This window comes from Lissotriton helveticus, chromosome 6 (assembly GCF_964261635.1).
Source record: "Lissotriton helveticus chromosome 6, aLisHel1.1, whole genome shotgun sequence".
NCBI classification, from domain to species: domain Eukaryota; kingdom Metazoa; phylum Chordata; class Amphibia; order Caudata; family Salamandridae; genus Lissotriton; species Lissotriton helveticus.
The window spans coordinates 1,833,043,867-1,833,065,753 of record NC_136067.1 but is presented as its reverse complement, the minus strand read 5'-3'; the positions used below and the strand labels follow the sequence as shown (position 1 = coordinate 1,833,065,753).

At 46.6% G+C, this 21,887-nt stretch overlaps 1 protein-coding gene across 1 annotated transcript in view; it reads left to right on the top strand.

The window, feature by feature from the left end:
* Positions 1 to 21,887, top strand: part of LOC144762907 (uncharacterized) — a 189,130-nt gene that overhangs the window by 105,270 nt on the left and 61,973 nt on the right. The window contains exons 3-4 of the mRNA XM_078648204.1: positions 3,448 to 3,525; positions 4,493 to 4,642. Coding sequence (XP_078504330.1) covers positions 3,448 to 3,525; positions 4,493 to 4,642 — 228 coding nt within the window. The remainder of the gene's footprint in view (positions 1 to 3,447; positions 3,526 to 4,492; positions 4,643 to 21,887) is intronic.

The window sequence follows — 21,887 nt, the reverse complement described above, 5'->3', positions numbered from 1 at the left end:
GATGAACACCCATTGTAAAAATTTACTGAATATCTCAAAACAACGCACAGGATATGGCACATCCCATGGGCCAGACCTTGTCCACGTAGATGGCCCCATTCACCTGCATCCCCAGCAGCGGGGAATCCATTGGATGAAGAGGCAACAGGCGGAAAGCAGACTTGACATCACACTTTGCCATTTCTGCTCCCCCCCGCAAACCATCACCAGACGGATCCCGTAGTCCACTGATGCATACAGTACCCTAGAGCCATCCTCCATAATGAAATCATTAACTGATTCCCCCTCCAGCCAGGAGAGGTGATGACTCATTAGAAACTCCCCCGGGTCTTTTTTGGGCTCCACCCCCAATGACGACACGATCAAGTCCTCACATGGCCACTCCATAAAGGGTTCCGCCATCCTCCCTTCCTCCACTTTCTTTCTCAATTTCTAGACTCCACCCAGCACCTGACTCTAGGACCTTGATAACCCACCTGAAACCCTTCTTGAAACCCCCATTGCAAATGCAGAGCTGCCTCTCTATCGGGGTAAACTGAGAGCCATGGGCCTATGGCTTCCGGCTTAATTGGAGTAGGGGCAGACCTTTTGGGCCAGCTTGCCCCTTTCCCTTAGTTGCCCGCCATTGCTCGCCTAGTGTGGCCAGGGTAAAACACTGGACAAGTGGGTGTCTGCCCCCGCACTTACCGCATTTGTGCTTAAATTTACAAGGGTGCCTTGTACAGGACCCCTTGTTGAAATTCCTGCAGGCCCCTGTTGTTGTCCTCATCATAGCTCAGCCACGCTGAGCCCCCAAAGTGCATCTGAGCATTTCTGATTAGGTCCATGTACTTCAGCAAAGCTATCACCCTGTCCAGGTATTTTACGCAGTATATACGAGCGAAAATCAAAAACGCCAAGGTCCAGTCTCCATGGTAATGGGCACCCTCGGACATCTCATCAGTTCCCATTCCTCTTCCATTGAGCCCTCTTTAGACTGTATCTCCGGTGTAGTAGTTTGAAAACATCTACACATTCCTGATTCCATATCCCGGTAAGGGTCTTATCTGACAAATGGGAACCCAATGGCATCACCAACTCCATATATGGGAGATTTTTCTGATGTTTGTCCTCTGTCTTGTCTTCTTTGTCGTCCGCCCCCCCAGTTTGTCTGTCCGGCCACCACTAGCTTGTCCGACTGGGCCCCTGTCCCCACCAAGCGTGGCTGTCCCCCACCTGCTTTGCAGGGATTCTGTATCAGCGTAGCCTCCACAATGAAGCCCACATCTCGCACCTTCCCTTCTCCCACACCTACCGACCGGTAAGATTTCCCCTTCCTGCCCACATTCCCATCCCCCAGGCCGAATACCACCCCCCCATACCTGAGGGTACTCCTTGTGTCCCTTTGTCGCTGACTCGGCCGCTGGTCTTCTGTTGCTGCACTGTCTTCCCCCTGTTCAAAGCTTTTTTCCTGAAAAACATCAAGTTTCTAGTTCCCCCCCCCCCTGAGGCCTCTGGAAGGACCCTATACCCTTCATCCTCATCACGCAACTCCCCTTCTTCCCACTCATCACTCTCCTCCTGATAGTCCAACACCAACTCTCCTTCATTCACCCATTGTTCGCTCACTCTCTCCTGCAACCTTCTGTTTTGCTCTTGCACCACACCATCAGTCTTCTTGGCACCCTTCCTCCAGCCACCTTCTTTGCGCACTCCCTCGGTGGCAGGTTGGGAGTCGCGGACCCCCGTTACTTCTGGCCGACGTGACGGAGCCGTGTTGCGCCCCACCGGCACTCCCCTACCTCTCCCGGCTTTCGCTGCCGGGCAAGTCCCCCCCAGGCTGCTCCAACCTGGAGGGCCCCGCACCACTGAGCCACACTGCCGTGCAGGCCGTCCCTGGCCCCTCACCTACCTGCCGTTTGGCAGGGACCCACACCCACTGACCCCCTGACGTGCTCTGGTCCTGCTCCTTAAATGGAGCACCCTCCCCAGGTTCCCTCACTACCTCATCCTCCCACTCAGTGTCTCCCAGGCCCGCCCTTTCGCTGGCATCGCACATGGCCGCCCACCTGTCTTCTGTCTCCTGGATCAGGCGCGTTGGTTCCTTATTTTTATCCTCCCGGGATAGTCCTGCCCATCGTGGCAGAATCGGGGGATGTGGGTCCCCTCTCCACCTTGCAGCAGTGACCCCATTGCCCTGGTCCTTGGAGCATGAAGCCACTATGAGGCCCACACCCTGATGCCCAGACTTCTTTGCCGTTTTTAAGGCAGGACCCCACATGTTGGGCTCCACCCTTTCCCCCCAGAGCTGTTTTGGGCCTAGCGGAAAGGTCCAACGGCATACCATCGTCATCTGAGGGCACCCCTCCTCTCCCCTGCACCGGCACTCAAATCAATTAATACGGCCGGGCCGCTTTGATGCTCCGCCCCCCACCCCAGCCTCCCCTCACCTGCACCGCTTGCTGCTGACAAACATGCGGACAGGCTCTGACTCCTGCTGTTGCGCTTCGCGTGTGATGGGCCTTGCCCCCTGGGCCCAGGGGGTTTCTTTGCGGTCGATGGCTCTTCTGTGGATGCTGCGACTGCCACAGCTATGCCCGCTGATGTGGACCACGTGGGCCGGACCATGCCGACCCACGCTACTGCCAAAATGCCGGGACGGAAGAGATCCACCCGGCCCGCTTGCCCGATGACGCTCAGTGCCTCCCACACCCCGTCCACATCGGCGCCGGCCATGCCAAAATAAAATAAGAGGCCGCCGCGTAAAAAATGCTCAGCGGCATTAGATCCTAGTGAGCCTGCTCCTATCTAGCCTAACCGTCCCAAAGGGATACTATTAGTTTACCAAAAAACTTTCCCTGCCTGGCCCTACCCCGGAGGTGCGAGGTGCTGAGAAAGAGGCCAGAACCTCTCACCCCAGCCCCTTTATAGCACCACCTGTACGCCCCTAATCTTACCCCAAACAACTCCCACCCCACCTTTTGGTTGCGCGAAGTCCCCAGGGGAAGACTGGTCTGCGACCCTAATCCCCCGGGGGCCGACATTGCTCCCTCTCTGTGTAGAATGGGCGATGCCTGCATTTTTAGGTCGAGGACTGTCGCACTGCGTAGCAGTGGGCGGAGTCTGAAGATTTTATGTTTTTTAATTAGGGGTCTTGAACCCGCCCCTCTTCTCCATTGGCTGGCTTCCTAAACGGAGGCCAGCCATTGGAGGAGAGGGGCATCACTCGGTTCAAGCCCCGTCTTTTTCGGATTCGGGGGCACGTTTTTTGCATTCTTTCTACCTGTGACGCCATCCATCACTCAGCAAAAAACACGCCCCCGAATCGCGAAAATTTCAGACCTTTGCGGCAGCCATTTTTTTTTTGTCAGGAACAGCCCCGTTGCCACTCCAAGTAAGTTTTTATTTTTTTCTTGTTTTAATATGTTCCTGCTCGCTCATTCCCTTTTTTTCCTTTCCCCCATACAGCCGCCGACACTTAGCAGCACCCGGGTACTGGCTACCAAGACTGCACGGAACATCTTCAATGAAGCTGAGAAGGAAACAGTGAGTGGGTTGCCTTTTTGGAGGGGGTTAAGACAAGCGTACGGTTCCGTATCCCGGTCTGTGGGGTAATGTGAGGTGACCCGGTGAGCCAAGAGAGTGTAGTTAAATGGCGGCAGCCCGTCTAACGGCTTGTTTGAGCATTGGAATTACGCATGCTATGCGTGTCGTGTTGCTGGGTACAGCATTAGCCTACAGTTGTTTGGCGCTAAATGTATTTGCCGCCAGAACCTAAATCCTTTCTGTCTGTACCAAGTGCCCCAGAGTGCATATTGCCGAGTAACATCGACAGACCGCAACCTGAATATCCACGCCATCTTGTGCGATCTCACCCTTCGCCAATAGAACACCTACATAGGACGGGGTGGGGTGAGGTCGAGTGAATGAATTTGTTCCTACAGTATGTCTGAATTCAAGTACATAGACTTGAAAGGATGGGTTGTATAAAGTACTGGCTACCAAGACTGCACGGAACATCTTCAATGAAGCTGAGAAGGAAACGGTGAGTGGGTTGCCTTTTTGGAGGGGGTTAAGACAAGCGTACGGTTCCGTATCCCGGTCTGTGGGGTAATGTGAGGTGACCCGGTGGATCGGTGAGCCAAGCGAGTGTAGTTAAATGGCGCAGCCCATCTAACGGCTTGTTTGAGCATTGGAATTACGCATGCTATGCGTGTCGTGTTGCTGGGTACATAGGCTTGAAAGGATGGGTTGTATAAATGGTATACTTGACGGCAGTGGCCTCCCTGGTGTAAAGGGTGCTTCATCTTGATGAGCGAAAAGTGATAGTTTTGTGCCGTTGGGTGAATGTAGGGGTTCGGGAGTATTTAGATAACCGACAGGGGGGGAGTGTCAATTTATGTCATCGGTTCTTGTCACTTGTACCTGGACTTCTTCTTCAGGGGGTAGTTTAGCAGTTATCGACTCGTAGATATGTATTGATTTTTTTTTTTTACTTGTTGTACTCATTTAGGTGGAGAGTAAAGTGAGCCGGCTGTCGGGGGTGCAAGATGAGCCTCTGCTTAGAGAGAACCCTCATCGTTTTGTCATCTTCCCCATCCATTATCACGACATTTGGCAGATGTACAAAAAAGCCGAAGCCTCGTTTTGGACGGCAGAGGAGGTGAGTGAAACCCCATGTCGAATCCTGGCTAGAGACTGCTGCTACCAATGTTGGGCGGGCCTTCAGAGGGAGACTGTCAGTCCTAGAAAAGAGCCGTGGAACATATATTACAAGGCTGAAAAACTCAGCTACCAAAGATTCTCCTGCCCTGCCCCAACAAGACAAAAATTCAAACCGCAGAATTGTATATACTCATGGCCTCCAAAACTATGTTAATAGTGCTGTTTCAAGAAAGCAGCAAGACAAAAATTCAAACCGCAGAATTGTATATACTCATGGCCTCCAATACAATGTTCATAGTGCTGTTTCAAGAAGGCAGCATGTTACTGGGTCTGCTGTGCTCCCGATTTTAAGGCTCAGATTTAGGCTGCATATCCTATTGCGTTTACGTAAGTTACTGACTGTCTCCAACCTTTTTAGTAGCGAACAGTACTTCTGCTCAATGTTATTATTTTCAAAATGGTAGCCGTGTTAACGTTACGGTAGTGTGTGTGGGGGGGCTCTGTGTGTGTGTGTGTGTGTGTGTGAGGCTCTGCTCAATGTTATTACTTTCAAAATGGTGGCCGTGTTAACGTTACGGTAGTGTGTGTGTGGGGGGGCTCTGTGTGTCTGTGTGTGTGGGGCTCTGTGTGTGTGGGGCTCTGTGTGTGTGTGGGGGGGCTCTGTGTGTGTGTGGGGGGGGCTCTGTGTGTGTGTGGGGGGCTCTGTGTGTGTGTGGGGCTCTGTGTGTGTGTGTGTGTGGGGCTCAGTGTGTGTGTGTGGGGCTCTCTGTGTGTGTGGGGCTCTGTGTGTGTGTGGGGCTCTGTGTGTGTGTGGGGCTGTGTGTGTGTGGGGCTGTGTGTGTGGGGGGGTGCTGTGTGTGTGTGTGGGGCTGTGTGTGTGTGGGGGGCTGTGTGTGTGGCTCTGTGTGTGTGTGTGTGTGGGGCTGTGTGTGTGGGGCTGTGTGTGTGGCTCTGTGGGTGTGTGGATGGCTCTGTATGTGTGTGTGGGTGGCTTTGTGTGTGTGGCCCTGTGGGTGTAAATGCAATAGGTCATGCATTTGCGAGCTATTAAGCTATTGGCATTGTAAATGACAATGCCATTTATTTAACGATTAAGCTATTGGCAATGTAAATGACAATGCCATTTATTTAGGATTAAAAAAAAAATGTCATGAGCAATGCCAATAGCTCTACCTTTAATAATGCCTAGACCATTGCATTGTAAATGCTTGTTGCATTGTGTTGTGTGGCAGGATGAGGCCAGGGTGTGCCTGTGTGTGGCTACAGGGACACAGGAATGCACCTCAGGCCTCCCGAGTAAGAGTGGTTCACAAAACAGAGGATGGAGAGAGCCTGCCAGACAGGGGTTGTGCCTAGAATGCTGCAGTTGGTCATTGTTGTGGACCTTTCTGTGACAGAAAGTAGGGAGACAGAAGCCCAGGTGAAATGTATGGGCACTCTTTGTTCTGTTGCTGATCCAATCTTCCCTAGAGCTGAGCACAGACAGTTTTTTGTGTTTCAGCTAAATGACTTAAATCCAGTTTCTTTTGTGCCTTTTTTCTTGCAAGCTCTTGTCAGGTAACACCTATGTCCATCCTCCTGTCTGCAAAATGTATAGGCCAGTGACCTGTGGCTGAGTAGCTAGGTGTGAGAAGAAACACACTCCCCTTGTCTTAAACCAGGCAATCATTACAGAACAGACTGGTGGAATATACATTTCTAGCCACCTAGCATGGTAAATGTGGTGTGGCATCCCCAAATTAGTGTTTCAGAATGTTCCACTGACTGGTCTCCAGGGGATCAATAGAAGGGGACTAGAGAAGATCGGCGGAGTTCCAGGCAAGGGGTCTAAGAGCAGTCAGACTCCTCTCGGGTCAGGGTCGCACCTGTGTCTGCAGCAACCGGATGCAGTGAAGCTCTCTCCTGTTTCCTTCATGACTGCCTGAAGTAAAGGGCAATCCCAATAAAGATAAGAGGAAAAAGTCGCAATGGATACAAAAGACCTCTTTGGCAATATCAATAGTTCTTGATTGTGGATGAAGAGCTTTACAAAAATTTGGAATCAAGACACAAAAAACTTGCATGAAACAGAGTAGAGAGTCTAGCATTATCTTCTAGACTGAAGAATCCAGAAAACAAATGCAGAAAAAGGAGCAACAATCAAGGGCAAAAGATTTCTACGGTGGGCTCTGAATGTGACACAAAATATGGGAATCAGGAGCTTTTAAATGCATCCTTCTAAGATCCAAGCTCCCTTATGTATAAGCAGAACAAGAAATTACTTTACTTGAAAATAGTCAAACACCATCTTGGACAGGGAAGCTCTGAAAGCACATACTGGGAAGACAACAATCTTGGTTAGGAATAAATATAACTCTAACTACACCCATTGCAACAAAAAAATGGCGTTGTCCTTGCATGGCAGGCAAAACAGAGAAATTGAATGCCCGAGATCCTGCCCTTGATCCATCTGGCCTCTCTGATCCTCCATACCACTATACTCCTTCCTCTGAACTCACAACCTGACATCCTGAACCATGCACAGAGCAGCCTACACCAGCAGACACCCTTCAGGGCTACCGCAGCCATTAGCAGACTCACACTAGCACACGGTCCAGGGTGAAACAGATGCAGAATCCTTCCTGCATGCCAAGCTGAGGTGCGGTAGATTCCCATAGATCAAGTTGTGCAGATCCTTATGCCCGGTGCATCTAAAATTGAAAGGGGATATTGCTGCTGTGAACTTGTGCTAAGACCACCTGTGTTCTAGAAGCTCACCGTCATTGTACCAGCTCAGTGACAAATTGCGTAGATACCTAAATCTTTGTCATTGAACACAATACAAACGTGACAGATGTCCTGTGCGTCTTATTACAAGTGCATTATATCCTGTGGCATTTGAAATAAGGTATATGGGACATTCATCATGGTAAACAGGTTTTAGTTTGCAAGCAGAACAACGCATGCCATAACAACGCGGTTGTTGTAACAACCGCGTTGTTATTTTGCATACTGTTACAACGCAAGTCGGAACCACAACTTGCGTTAAGGGAGAAGGAGGTGTTGGATTTAAAATCAAACACCTTCCCTAGTGTCCACATAGACTGGAGTTGGAATAGTAAATTATACCATTCCAACATCCAGCACCCCCTACAGCAATTCGTGGTTCCGACTTGCGTTGTAACGGTATACGAAATAACAACGCAGTCGCTGTAACGACCATGTTGTTATGGCATGCATTGTAAACGCATGCAAAAAATATATATTCGTTCATCACATGAGCATTGTGATCTACCTTTATCTTTAATCTGCCCCTTAGTATTGTGTTGTTAGTAGAATAGATTACTATCTGTAGTCGAGACAAAGCACTGGTTCCAGCCTAAATAATGTCATTCCCTGCTCTAGCACACTTCCTTGCTGCTCAGCACCACACACACATCTTTGCACCATAGTACAAATGTGTCTGCTTTAATGTAGTATAGGATTTGTACTGGAAAGATAGCCTTCCAGTACAAAATACTATATTTGGACATACCCATAGATTCATCAAGCCTCCATTTTGCGATTCCTTATTAGCGAAAAATAAGGATTCGCTAATAAGGAATAGCAAATGCTATGCATGAAGAACTCGCTTAAAGAATAGCGATTTCTTAAAATTCCTTAATTGCGACTCGGAAATTGCGAGTCGCAATTAAGGAATACCTCCCCATTCTTTCCTATGGGCCTAGAGGCCCATAGGAATGAATGGGAAGACAATCTCAATTTGCGATTCTCAATTAGAGAATCGCAAATTGAGATTGCAATTTCAAGGGTGCCAGGGTGTCAAAAGGACACCCTGTTGCACCCCTGAAATCCGCATATGGGTACATCTTGCACACACACATGCCCTATGGGCATGTTTGTGTGTAAAATGGAACTTTGAAAAATGCACTTTAGTGCATTTTTCAAAGTTTTTGCAAATTACCATGAAGTTCAACTTCATGGTAATTTGCTCCCCCTATTAGCGAAATCGCTAATTTTTTAACTTTAATGCATTGCATTTAAGGAATCTCAATTTGAGATTCCTTAAATGCAATAGCAATTTAAGGCCCAGATGCATGAAGCTAAAAACCGCTCGCAAAGGGGCAAATTCTCAGAATCTGCCCCTTTGCGACCGGTATTTTTGCATTTGGGATGCATCATCCCAAATGCAAAAATCGCAAATTGAGAAATCGCTAAATTGCGATTACTTGCATTTAAGGAATCTCAAATTGAGATTCCTTAAATGCATTGCATTAAAGTTTTAAAAATAGCGATTTCGCTAATAGGGCTCGCAAATTACCATGAAGTACAACTTTATGGTAATTTGCAAAAACTTTTAAAAATGCACTAAAGTGCATTTTTCAAAGTTTCATGTTGCGCACACACATGCCCCAAGGGCATGAGTATGCGCAACATATGTGCACAGATCAATTTCAGGGGTGCAACAGGGTGTCCTTTGACACCCCTGCACCCTTGAGATCGCAATCTCATTTTGCGATTCGCAAATTGAAAATTCTTCCCATTCATTCCTATGGGCCTCTAGGCCCATAGGAATGAATGGGGAGGTGTTCCTTAATTGCGACTCGCAATTTGCGAATCGCAATTAAGGAATTTTAAGAAATCGCTATTTTTAAAGTGATTTCTTCTTGCATACCATTTTGCTATTCCTTATTGGCGATTCCTTATTTTTCGCTAATAAGGAATCGCAAAATGGATGCTTGATGCATCTGGGGGTAAGTAATCGCAATTTTGCGATTTCTTTATTTGCGATTTTTGCATTTGGGATAATGCATCCCAAATGCAAAAATACTGGTCGCAAAGGGTCAGATTCTGAGAATCTGCCCCTTTGCGAGCGGTGTTTAGCTTGATGCATCTATGCCATAGTGTGAATCTTTTCCTACTTTATATGTGTACTGTACAGTACAACATACATATCAAGTCCGAAATATTTTGACAAGAGAACTTTGTTCCTTCTTCAGGGAAGCGTAAATCTTTGGTGCAAACTCCTCTCTACCAATGTTACTAGATGTGCCTTTTTATCAAAAAACATGGGCGGGTGGATGTGAATGCCCATATACCATCCATGGCATGCCCTCTTCATGCAAAGTAGTGAAAGTATTATAAAATCCTACTTTACCTTACTTTAAGGCTAGTTTGTTTACAGTTTTAAAGTAAATCCCAAATCAACACTCTGTTCAGGTGTGCGTGTCACTTTTTTTTTTTAAAACGAATCATTTCTGAGCAGGTAAAAACAGCATGGTGGCCTACTTGGTAATAAGCTTTGTATACATTGCTTCCTCCTCACTGGCTGATTCACTGTAGGCAAAGGCGCCCCTGCCAGAATTACACAGTGGGTAGAGACACAGGGTACCACTGGCCCAGCAGGCTGCTGCATCCTGCCAGGGCCTACACGAGCACCTACAAATATGATGGTGGAAGGTTCAGCTTCTGCAAAAACATGGCTCGGGATTGGTGGAAATGTATGATGCAATTTCATGATGAGATAGGCAATTCCAACCGTACAAAATCTGCTTAATGTTGCTGCTTTTTCACTATTGTAATCTTACGGTATAGGGTGAGGCGGGGAGCAGTTCTTGATAGGGAAACCACGCAGAAGAAACAGAGGGGCTTATCTATGAGCCCCTGCGTCACTTTTGCACCACTTGTGACGCACCAGTGGCGTAAAAAATGGGCCATGTTGCGCCATATTTACAAAGTGACGCATCTAGGTAGATGCGTCACTTCGTAAACCCCTGCGCTACATTATACCTGCGCCATGTATAATGTATGCCGTGTTGGCGTACCCCCGCAAGAAGGGTTGTAGGAGTGACGTACAAAAATCTATGAGATTTCGCTGCGCCACTTCTATGACGCCAATGCGTCAAAACCTTACGCCTGCTTCATGGCTGGCATAAGGGTGAAGCCCCATGTGAAAGGAACATTGCTGGAGTTGCGTCAGGCTTCCGACACAACTCTGGCAATGCGCCACTTTTTATGCTGACAGATACGTCAGTTATACTGAAATATCTGTCCTTCCTTGCGACATGATGTGTCATATTGTAAATATGATGCATCATTGGTGTCGCAAGGAAGGTGCACTGAGAAGTGGCGCATCGCTGCTTTCACGCAGCGATGCATCACTTCTCGTAAATGAGGCCCAGAGTGCCCCAAAAACCTCGGGCAGATTTACAAGCCCCTTGCCCGACTTTTGCGTCACTTTTCCCATGGGAAAAGTGACGCAAAAGTCGGGCAAGGGGCTTGTAAATCTGCCCCCTCGTTGCTTGTAGGTTCTCACACGTGTCAGACATGTAGGTACTTTTTTGCCACTATGAAAATGCAGTCTACTGTACTTTTGTAAAATACAACGTGCAGTGCCTTCCAAGGGGAATGGAACACCGCAATGGAACACTGTTAACTCTGCAAATGCCCAATGTCCCATGATTCCATAGGGATGAATTGAAAATCCAATCCTGTCCTGACAGGGATCAGAGTGAACCTCATAAAAGCGGTGTTTCTACTCCAGAGACAGGAGTGTCTGTTCAGAAGCAGGCTCCTGACCTCTCCTCGCCCAGCTCTGAGACCCGAGTTCAAGGGAGGCCGCCACCTGTGCGCGCGGCTGCAGAATGCACGCATTGTTGGCCGCGGTGCATGGGGCCCTCGAGCCGGAGGAGGCGCACTCGTGGTCGCCTTATGCTCCATGACGGGAGCATCTGACGGCTTCAGGAGGGCATCATGTGAAGCGCGTTCCTCAAAAGAGCCATTGTGCCGAGTAAGAAGTTTCGTTTCCCTCTGGCCCTTAGGGATGGTCCCGCCGGCTCCTGATGTGCATGCCAAAGAGGCCACCTCTGTAACAGCTGAGATGGCGGCCTCAGTGCACAGGGAGGTTCGTGCACTCTCTTTGCGCTCAGAGCAAATTGCAAGAAAACATCCATGAACTTGCAACCCCTCTCTCCTATAGCTTCAGGACATGTGCGTACTACAATGCATTCCACTTTAAGTGCATTAATAAACTCGCTTTTTTTAGGGGTACGGCTATTCTAAACATGTTTAGTGCCGATTACAGAGCTCGACACGTATGCAATGTATTTCTATAGTGCAAACCTAGCCAGAGAGCCATGTAGGGCAAATCGATGTGCTTGCCTGGTCGCCCTGGGTGACGCAAGATGTTTGCCATAAGCAGGTAAGGAGCAGGCTCCTATCGAGTGCGGTGGTGGTGGGTGCTCTTTGAACATATATGTTGCAGGATATTCGTGGTCTAGAGAAGTGATTCTTAACCTTTTGACTTCTGTGGACCCCCACCTAACCATTAACGGAATCTGGGAACCCTAACTGAATCATTATTGAAACCTGGGGACCCCCACTAAGTTGGAATCCAGGGACCCTCCACAGAGTCCTTATGGGATCCCGGCCTAAGCAATTTCGATGAATTGAACCATAAAATAATACCCAAAAGTAGGGAAACAAGCATTCATCAAACAAATACAAAAATGGTGAAATATTTTATTTAATTCACAAAAAAGACAAAACATTTTTTTTAAATGTTAATGAGAAGGTTGGAGCTTTTATAAATTTAATTGAGGCTACCAATCATCCTTATTACATTCTGGTTTCCACACTTGCACTCCTCCCACAAATAAGTTTGAGGATACCAACTAACAGGCATATGCATCAAAGTAAATACCGGTCGCAAATGGGCAGATTCTCAGAATCTGCCCCTTTGGGACCAGAATTTTTGCATTTGGGATGCATCAATCCAAATGCAAAAATCGCAAATTAAGTAATCTCTAAATTGAGATTCCTTAAATTGCGATTGCATTTAAGGAATGCCAAATTGAGATTCCTTAAATGCAATGCATGAAAGTCAAAAAAATAGCGAATTCGCTAATAGGAGTAGCAAATTACCATGAAGTTGAATTTCATGGTAATTTGCTAAAACGTTGAAAAAAGCACTTTTGTGCATTTTTCAAAGTTTCATGTTGCGCACACACATGCCCTTAGGGCATGTGTGTGTGCAACATATGTGCACAGATCAATTTCAGGGGTGCAACAGGGTGTCATTTTGACACCCTTGCACCCTTGAAATCGTATGAGCAAATTGCGAGTACCTACTGGTACTCGCAAATTGCTCATGCAATCTCCACTTCATTCCTATTAGCATTCCTTAATTGCGACTAGCAATTTGCGAGTAGCAATTAAGGAATGTTTAGGAATCCCTATTTTAATAGCGATTCCTACATGCATAGGCTTTTGCTATTCCTAAATAGTGATTCCTTAAAAATTGCTATTTAGGAATAGCAAAAGGCTTCGTTGATGCATCTGCCAGTAAATGTTTAGCCTTCAATTTCAAATTCCTTCACATTTACAAAACGTCTAGAGCTCTGCCTTGTTTTCACATTAATATGGCCATCTTTGTGTGGTACATTCTACTTTGAGTTTGCAGAAAGGCTGTTCCATTAACTCACTACTCTTTCCGTGAAAACGTATGTTCAAGTATTATACTTGAACCTCCGCTCTCCTGTCCCAGATGATGACCATCCATTCTAAAGTACGTTTGCTGGAAAATTCTTGTCTATTATACTGTTTATTCCTTTTTGGGAATGTGAATGTTTTTATCCTATGAAGCTATATATTTACCTTCTTGAGTCTCTTATTAATTAATGATCCATTTTGAAAACTCTCTCTGAACACTCTCTAACATGTCTCTGCTCTTATGGATGTGAGGCCTGCACAAATGGACACAAAACTCCAGTAATTATAAACTAAAGAACTTGGGGGCATATTATCAAGATCGGCGTTAAAATTATCGCCGCTTAAGCTGAAGGAAACTGCCGCTTAAGAGGTGATAATGGGCTTGATAATACACCCTTGAGAATTCCAATAGAAGCCCATGTTCTCACTAGAACATGGGCTTCCGTGGGAATTCACAAGGGCATATTATCAAGCCCATTATCGCCGCTTTAGCAGCAGTTTCCTGCCACCAAAGCGGCGATAATTTTAATGCTGTTTCTTGATAATATGCCTCCAGGTTGGTATCGTATCCAGAAACAGTAGTGACCCAATACATTCACTTTTCTTAATTGTTTAATTGTTTAATGAAAATATCTATTTTTCTTAGTTCACAAAGAGCACATGTTTCTATAAAACAACTGGCCCACCGACACATGTTTTACAATGTCATCCGCTTTCTATATATGTATGTATATGTATATGTATGTATGTATAAATTGTTTTGTAACGCGCACTGTTACTTGGGAGTATCCTGGCGCGATGGAAAGGCAAAGCTGAACTAACAAGGATCATCTTATGTCCTGCTACTGAACAGGTAGGTTTTTAGATTTTTCTTAAATTGGGCTACCGATTGGCTGGAACGCAGATGGAAGGGAAGAGCGTTCCAGGCTCGAGCCGCTATCACTACAATGGACTGTCCACCCAATCTGGTTCGCTTGAACCTAGGAAGGGTCATTTTGAATAGCGAGGATGACCTAAGAGCTCTTGTGGGGGATTAGCGAGTAAATCTCTTCTTTAAGTAGACCGGGCTTGGTCATGGGTGGCTCTGAACGCAAGTACTAGAGCCTTGAAGAGAATACGTTGAGGTACTGGGAGCCAATGAAGGCTGGACATATGAGACCGAACGCTCTTCCATCTAGGAACGTTAAAAAGAAGACGAACAGCGGCATTCTGAATGACCAGCAGACGTTTAATCAAATAGGCCGGAATGCCGCTGAACAGAGACTTCGCATAGTCCAGCCTTGCTAAAATGAGTGCTCGGGCAACAGTCTCCCTAGCCTCCCTAGGGAGCAATGGGTAAAATTTCCTGAGCATTCTCAGGGTGGCAAAACAGGTCCCGGTTAGTTTTTTTATATGGTCCTCAAATCTTAAATCCTCCCCAAACCAAATCCCAAGATTATTTGCCGGACCACCCATCTCCTTAGGACATGGGATATCCGGGGGCCACAGTGAGCTTTTAAAACTAGGAGGGAAGGAACCATAGAAGAGGACCTCCGATTTATCCTTATTACATTTTAACTGGGCCATGGTTAGCCATTGAAACACTAAGGATAGGCAGAGGTGGACCTTTGCAGTGTCCAGATGATCATCAGGCCAAGTAAAGAGCAGCTGCGTGTCATCAGCATACCCTATAATCTTATCCCCATACTGTTCCGCAAGACACACCAGGGGGGTAATGTAAATGTTGAACAGCAGGGGGCTAAGAGTAGATCCCTGTGGAACCCCCGTAAGGAGTGGTTTTGGTTCTGAGGCATGAGGTGACATCCAGACCTGTTGTGTCCTACCCGAGAGAAATGAGGACAGCCAGGCCAGGGCATTGCCACTCACGCCAATAGCAGAGAGCCTGGCAGTGAGGAGCGTATGGGGAACGGTATCGAAGGCGGCAGAGAGATCCAATAGAATCAAGACCGCTCTACCGCCTCCGTCCAAACACTCCCTAATCGACTCCGTCACCTCAACCAATGTCGTCTCCGTACTATATGCTGCCCTGAAGCCTGATTGAGCTGGATGCAAAACATTAGAAGTCTCAACAAAACTTTCTAGTTGTCGAAAGACTATTTTCTCACAGATTTTAGTCAGTGCAGGCAAAAGAGAAATAGGCCGGTAGTTTCCGGGAACAGTGGCATCAAGGCCTGGTTTCTTCAGAAGCGGCAAAAGCTTAGCCTGTTTCCATTCAGCAGGAACCACTGCCGAGGAAAGAGAGAGGTTCACGATCTGGGTGACATCCCTACAAACAGTACTGGCCACCTCTGATAGTACCCGGGCAGGGCACAGATCGGAGGGAGAGCCTGATTTAATAGACTCAAGAAGAGGCAAGACATCACACTCTGATACCAGCGCGAAGTCAGTGAGCTGTTGGATATCAGAGAGCTGTGGCCTAATAGAAAGGTCCATCCCTAGGCTCTCAGCCGGTGACACAGAGGTGAAGTCCTGCTGAATCCTTGCTATTTTGTTTACAAAGAAATTAGACAGAACTTCGCACCATTCCCCAGAGGATGGAAGAGTGGTGGTTTCTGCCACAGGGGACACGAAGCTTTTAACAATAGAGAAAATGTATCTACTGTTATTTTCCGCTTTGGCGATTCTCCCTGCATAATAGAGCCCTTTAGCAGTTTTAATAATGTCATAATAGTTTTTTTGGGCTGTGCGCAGAGCGGCCTTTGCGTCCAACCTATACTCCCGCCTCCAGACTCGCTCCAATTTTTTACAACCCAGTTTTAAGTCCCTCAACTCAGGCGAAAACCAGGGCTGAGAGGGGCAGCGTCGAAGCCTGGGTGCGGTAGCACATTTGGTGGACGCATTCGCCGCCCGCAGCACCCACATATGACAGTTGGAAAACCCTAGTTAAATAAAAACAAAACCCCCTGAGAAAATCCACTAAGATAGAACAACAGGTGTCAGATAGGACAGCTGCTAAATGCATTTGACTGCATTGTGACACAGCATCCCTTTCTATGGTTGTTGGCATTCTTTATTGTGGGCTACAATGCACGGTGTTTCGTAGCGTACATCTACTGCATCCCAAAATTGTTTCTACAAAATTTCAGTAGTCTGATTTAGTTTTAACTTGGTGTTAGATGTCCTCCTCTGACCCTAAAACCTGCAAAACTGGACACTTAAAAACTTTCAGAACATTTTCTCCAGAGAACCAGCAAATAATGGTATTTACTCTGCAGCCACAGCCAACAATGTCAAATAGGCGGTCAAATTCCATCCGTTGGTTTCACACACTGGAAAGATTTCAATTCCAGAACTGTGTCTAATTCCAAACATAGAGGGACTTCACCGAGGTGACGTGAACAGCATCTGACCGCCGCAGAGACCTTCCTGGGTACAGATTCTGGACTTCTACCACTTGGAGTGCTCCCACTATTGATGCTGACCACGGTTCGTTTCTGTGGGTTCATTTCTGTGGGAGTCGAGGCTCCCACCGAGGACCCAGGCTTCACCAGACCGCCGTCATGAAACCCTCCTTCGGATCCAGACTATAGCCCGACCCCCCCAACGACCCATTGATGAGGACTTTTCTCCAGAAAAACTTCTAAGTTAGAAGGTAAACTTTCCACCAGGACACACCTGGTCCCTGTATCCAACTGGCAGTAGCTCACAGTCAGCCTTACATTTTGACTCGGGTCCCATCTAGAGTGACCAGATAACATGGATGTCCCTTTGCTCTTTTGGGCACTATTTTGACTTAAAACTTCTAAAAATAATATCTTTGTTTCCCTTTATCCAGTTTTTGTCATTTTGGTGTCTAATTGTTCATTAAAATGTACTCTATTTTTATAAATTGGAATGGGATTTTTGTTGTGTTGTTATTTTTACTTTTTAACTGTTGTTGTACTTGTAAATGCTTTTCACATTTCTCCTAAATTATGCATGTCTGCTCTGTGCTGCAGCTACAAAGGGTTGGCATCAGGCTTAATTTATTGAGAGCTAACTGGATCTGATACGGATCTGTAACTTTGTTACTGGGCGAGGGCTTACATCTCCAACAATTAATAATCTCATTCTTACAATATCAAATTAAAGCCAAAGAGCCAAAGCAACAAAAAATTTAAAAGAAAGCAATCCTCAGGTTTTGTTGATGACAAAAAGTATGTAAATACAGCAAAACACCACAGTTGCAAAAAATTAAAGAATTAGGTGTGTGTGCAAAATAAAATAAGAATACACAGATGCATAAAACAAGGAATATTAATAGTGTCTTGGAGAGCAAAACAATTATGTTGGGTTTAAAAATCTTTCTGTCGCACGCCATTGATTTTGCTTCAGAATAGACAAGGACACAGCTTGATAGACCTATAGTGCTGAAACACTACCAGATTAAATCAAATCGAAGTTATTTGCTGTGCTTGCACAGAGTGCCTGGACAAGGCAATAGAGTAATTACAGGGGCTCCTCTGCATGTTTTAGAGAAACAATTTTATTTCAAAGCTACTCATAGTGTTTAAGTGTTTCAGCTTAAAAGATGTTGCTAATAATATTCTGTTTCTTGCATTTGGTTCCATGTCTTCTTGCCCTTCACGTCAGCATTTGATTTTTGAGGATCATGTTGTTCCAAGGGTTGGACACGAGCCTCTGTACATTCAGTATATTATTGTTTACTATAGCTTCTCCTTACTAGGGTCATTGATGTCGTGACCAGACAGGTGGGGCACTAGGACCCACGGGTCAAGGACACTGGGGAAAGGACACCGGACACCACATCCGGTCAGGGGGGCAGGACCCAGAGCACAGGAAGCGGGGACAGGGGAAGGACGCAGATGCAAGAGGCTGTATGACGATAACGAATAAAGGTACCTGAACGAAGATACTGAGTGGCGTGTAATTCTTGGGGGGACCCTCTAGGACACTAAAACTGGCGACGAAGGTTTGAAGAGGCCACGCGTGTCGTCTGCATCGGATCGCCCGCATCGCGATTTAAACCAGGAGCCCACCCTGGATCGCATCCGTCGTGTGCAAAAGTCAAGAAGGTGAAGATTTGGCACCCTGATGAAGGGCAGCAACGCGGGAGCCCACCCCGACCGCTGCAAGAGCAAGATCGCCTGTGCCCGGTAAGCGCTGTGTGAAAGAGTGCGTAGTCAAAGAAATTGGCGCGAGAGTCCCGGCGGCCATTTTAAAGTCAGGCGAAATGAACGAATCAGCGCGCAGGAAAGACGGGCGGCCATCTTGAAGTCAGGCAAAGCCCGATTTGTCGCGAAATCTCACGGGAATCTCAGCGGCCATTTTGAGGTCAGGCGAAGTAGCCATTCAGAAGGCAGAAAGAGCCTGCAGCCATTTTAAAGTCAGGCAAGAGCAAAAAAGGTTGAAAAAAGGCAGAAAAGAGCCCCAAAAGAAAAGGAAAAGGTGGCAAAGAAAGCCAAGAACAAAATAAAGAGCAAGGAAGAGCTCCAGATGACGAGAAAGAACCAAAAAGGGCCTGAAAGAGCCCTAAAAGAAACAAGTGCCATAAAGAGCACCAAAAGGTGAAAACAAAGAAAGGAAGCAACAAAGAGAAATACCTAAGAACAAAGAACAAAGAGAGGAGATATGGCAGAGCCAAGACAGAGCGCCCAATATCGCAGACCCCTCCCATTTAACACATCAGAGCCACAAGTGGGAATAAGATGGGAGCGATGGATCGCAAGATTTGAAAGATACATGGAGGCTACTGATGTAGTAGAGGCCAAGAAACTGGGCCTGTTTCTAAACTTAGTGGGTGGTGAAGTGGATGAACTATTAATGACCTTACCAGCAAGTGAGATATCAACATACAAAAAGCTCATCAAATGCCTGACAGACAAATTTGACCCTCAAAGAAACATTGATTTCGAAAGATACACCTTCACCATAGCTTTCGAACAGACAGATGAGTCGTTGGATGACTTTGCGACGCGACTAAGGAAGCTAGTAACGCACTGCGAGTTCGACAAATATGACAACGAACAAGCAATTCGCCTACACATCATCGAAGGGTGTCATGACACAGAGTTCCACACACGAGTCTTGAAGGAACCAACATCGCTAGAAAACATCCTATCACTAGCAAGAGCAGAAGCAAGGACAAAACTACAATCAAAGCAAATGGAAAGGCGAATTGAACAGGCCCACCACATAACAGACAACTGCCACGCCGGCAACTGGAAGAAGGGACAAAACGAACATACAACAAAGAAACAACAAGAGTCACAGTGTTACAGATGCGGTTTGGAATTTCCACATAGAGGCGCATGCCCAGTGTTTGGTCAAACTTGCAGAAAATGCAACCGAAGCAACCACTTTGCAGTTTAGAAATGAAAGAGGAAGACCAGGAAGACCACGGATGGCGACAAGCAGGCATGTCAGGCACATCGAAACAGCAAACAGAAGCTCATCATTAGAGTCAGGAGACGAGGAAGAAGAAGAAAAAGTGGAGCGACTTTACCTCATATCCACAGATGAAGGCAAAAGTGAGGAAAGCATTCGCCTGGTGGATAAGAAAACAATTAAAAAGACGGAATCTGTGACAATAGACGTCGGACCACACAAGGCATGGTTCGTGCTTGACAGCGGCTCCACATGCAACATCATGTGTGCATCAGAATATGAGAAGATGGAAATAAAACCAGCGCTACAACCATCAAGAGTAACATACAAAAACCAAAAGATAAAAGAGGAGATTCATGTGTTGAGAGGGGACATTCCAGCACCATGCCTGCTGAGCAATATCACAGCACAAGTGATGGGCCTGCTCGAGATGACATACAACATGTCAGAAAAAGGAAGCATCCTAAAAGAATACCCAAAACTACTGAAAGGACTAGGGAAGCTAAAAGGGCGACAAATTACGATACATATCGACGAAACAAAAAAAACGTTAGCTCAGCACCACCGGCGAGTACCAATACACCTGCAACCACAGGTAGAGAAAGAAATAGAATCATTACTGAAACAGGACATCATAGAGCCGGCAGAAGGACCAACGCCCTGGGGGTCGCCAATAGTGGCCGTACCAAAGAAAAACACATCAAAGACCAGGAGCTGTGTCAACATGAGGATACCGAACATGGCAATTGAAAGAGAAAGACACCCTGGACCGCACCTTGACGACATGTTCAGCTGCCTGACAGGGATGAGACAATTATCGAAACTGGACTTGTGCAAGGGATATCACCAGGTAGAGCTGGATCCGCAATCAAGATACATAACAACATTCTCCACACACCTAGGTTTGTTCCGCTATAAACGTCTGAGCTTTGGGATATCGTCAGCAGCCGAAATATTCCAAGAGACTATCAGACAAGTGATGAGGCCAGTGAAAAACAGTTTGAACTATAGCGATGACATCCTGGTGTTCGGCAAGACAGATGAAGAACACGACAAAGCGTTGCGAGAAGTATGCTCCCAGCTAGAACAGGCTGGCCTCACACTAAATGAAGACAAGTGTGAACTGGGACGAGATGAACTGGTGTTCTTTGGAAACATTTTTTCAAAAAAAGGAATGCAGCCAGATCGCAGAAAGGTAGACACGTTGGAAAAAGCGATAGTAACGGACCACCAAGCTCTAATTACAATCTATGGAAATTCAAACGCTAAGATAGCACCAAGCATAGAGAGGTGGGGAATAAGGCTAATGGACTATAACTTCAAAATAATACACAAGCCTGGCAAAGAACACAACCCAGCTGACTATGTGTCCAGACATCCATTGCCACTCAAAGCTGAAGCCACGACAATGGCAGAGGAATATCTGAATTTCATCTTGAAGCACAACACGCCAGCCTCAATAACAATGTCAGAGTTGGAACAAGAGACAAAACGAGACCCCACCATGCAAGCCATCCAGAAAGTGACCAGACAACAAAGGTGGAGGCACATAAACAACAATAGCTTTCTGGATGAAGGGGTGCTAAAGGAGGAACTGCTAGCATTCAAGAAGATTAATGAAGAGCTCTCAGAGACCGAAAATGGCATCCTGATGAGAGGAACAAGGATAGTGATGCTCCGCGCGCGGAGAAAGCAAACAATTGAATTGGCACACAAGTCACACCGAGGAATAGTGGCAACTAAGAAAATTCTGAGAGAAAAAGTGTGGTTCCCGGGGCTAGATAGCATCGTTGAAGCGATTGTCATGCGTTGCCACGTCTGCCAGGTGACGGGGCCACCACCAAAACCAGAGCCACTTGAAATGTCTGAACTACCAAAGGCAGTGTGGACTGAATTGGCGGCCGATTTCTATGGACCACTAGAGACAGGAAACTATCTACTGGTCATCATAGATGAGTTCTCCCGTTTCCCAATAGTAAGACAAGTAGCATCAACGTCAGCAAATGCAACCCTACCAGTAATGGATGATGTGTTCACCGCATGGGGCTCGCCCCAAACACTAAAAATTGACAATGGCCCACCATTTTCGGGAGAAGAATTCCGAAAGTTCATGGAATACCTAGGAATCAGACACCGGAAGATAACGAACCCTGTGGCCACAAGTAAATGGAATGGCGGAACGGTTCATGGGGACCATCAAGAAGGCAATCCAAAGAGCGAAATTAACACAAATATCGATAGGACAGGCACTATGCCAGATACTGAGGGACTACAGGAAAAGCCCTCACAGTTCCACAGGCCGATGCCCGGCCGAACTAGTTCTAGGGCGTTCGAGCAAGACCAGGTTGCCACAAATGGAAGCAACGATGAATGCAGACCGAAGCGACATAGCTGTCAAAGATGGAGAAGCGAAGGCAAAGATGAAGGCCTACGCTGATCAACGGAGG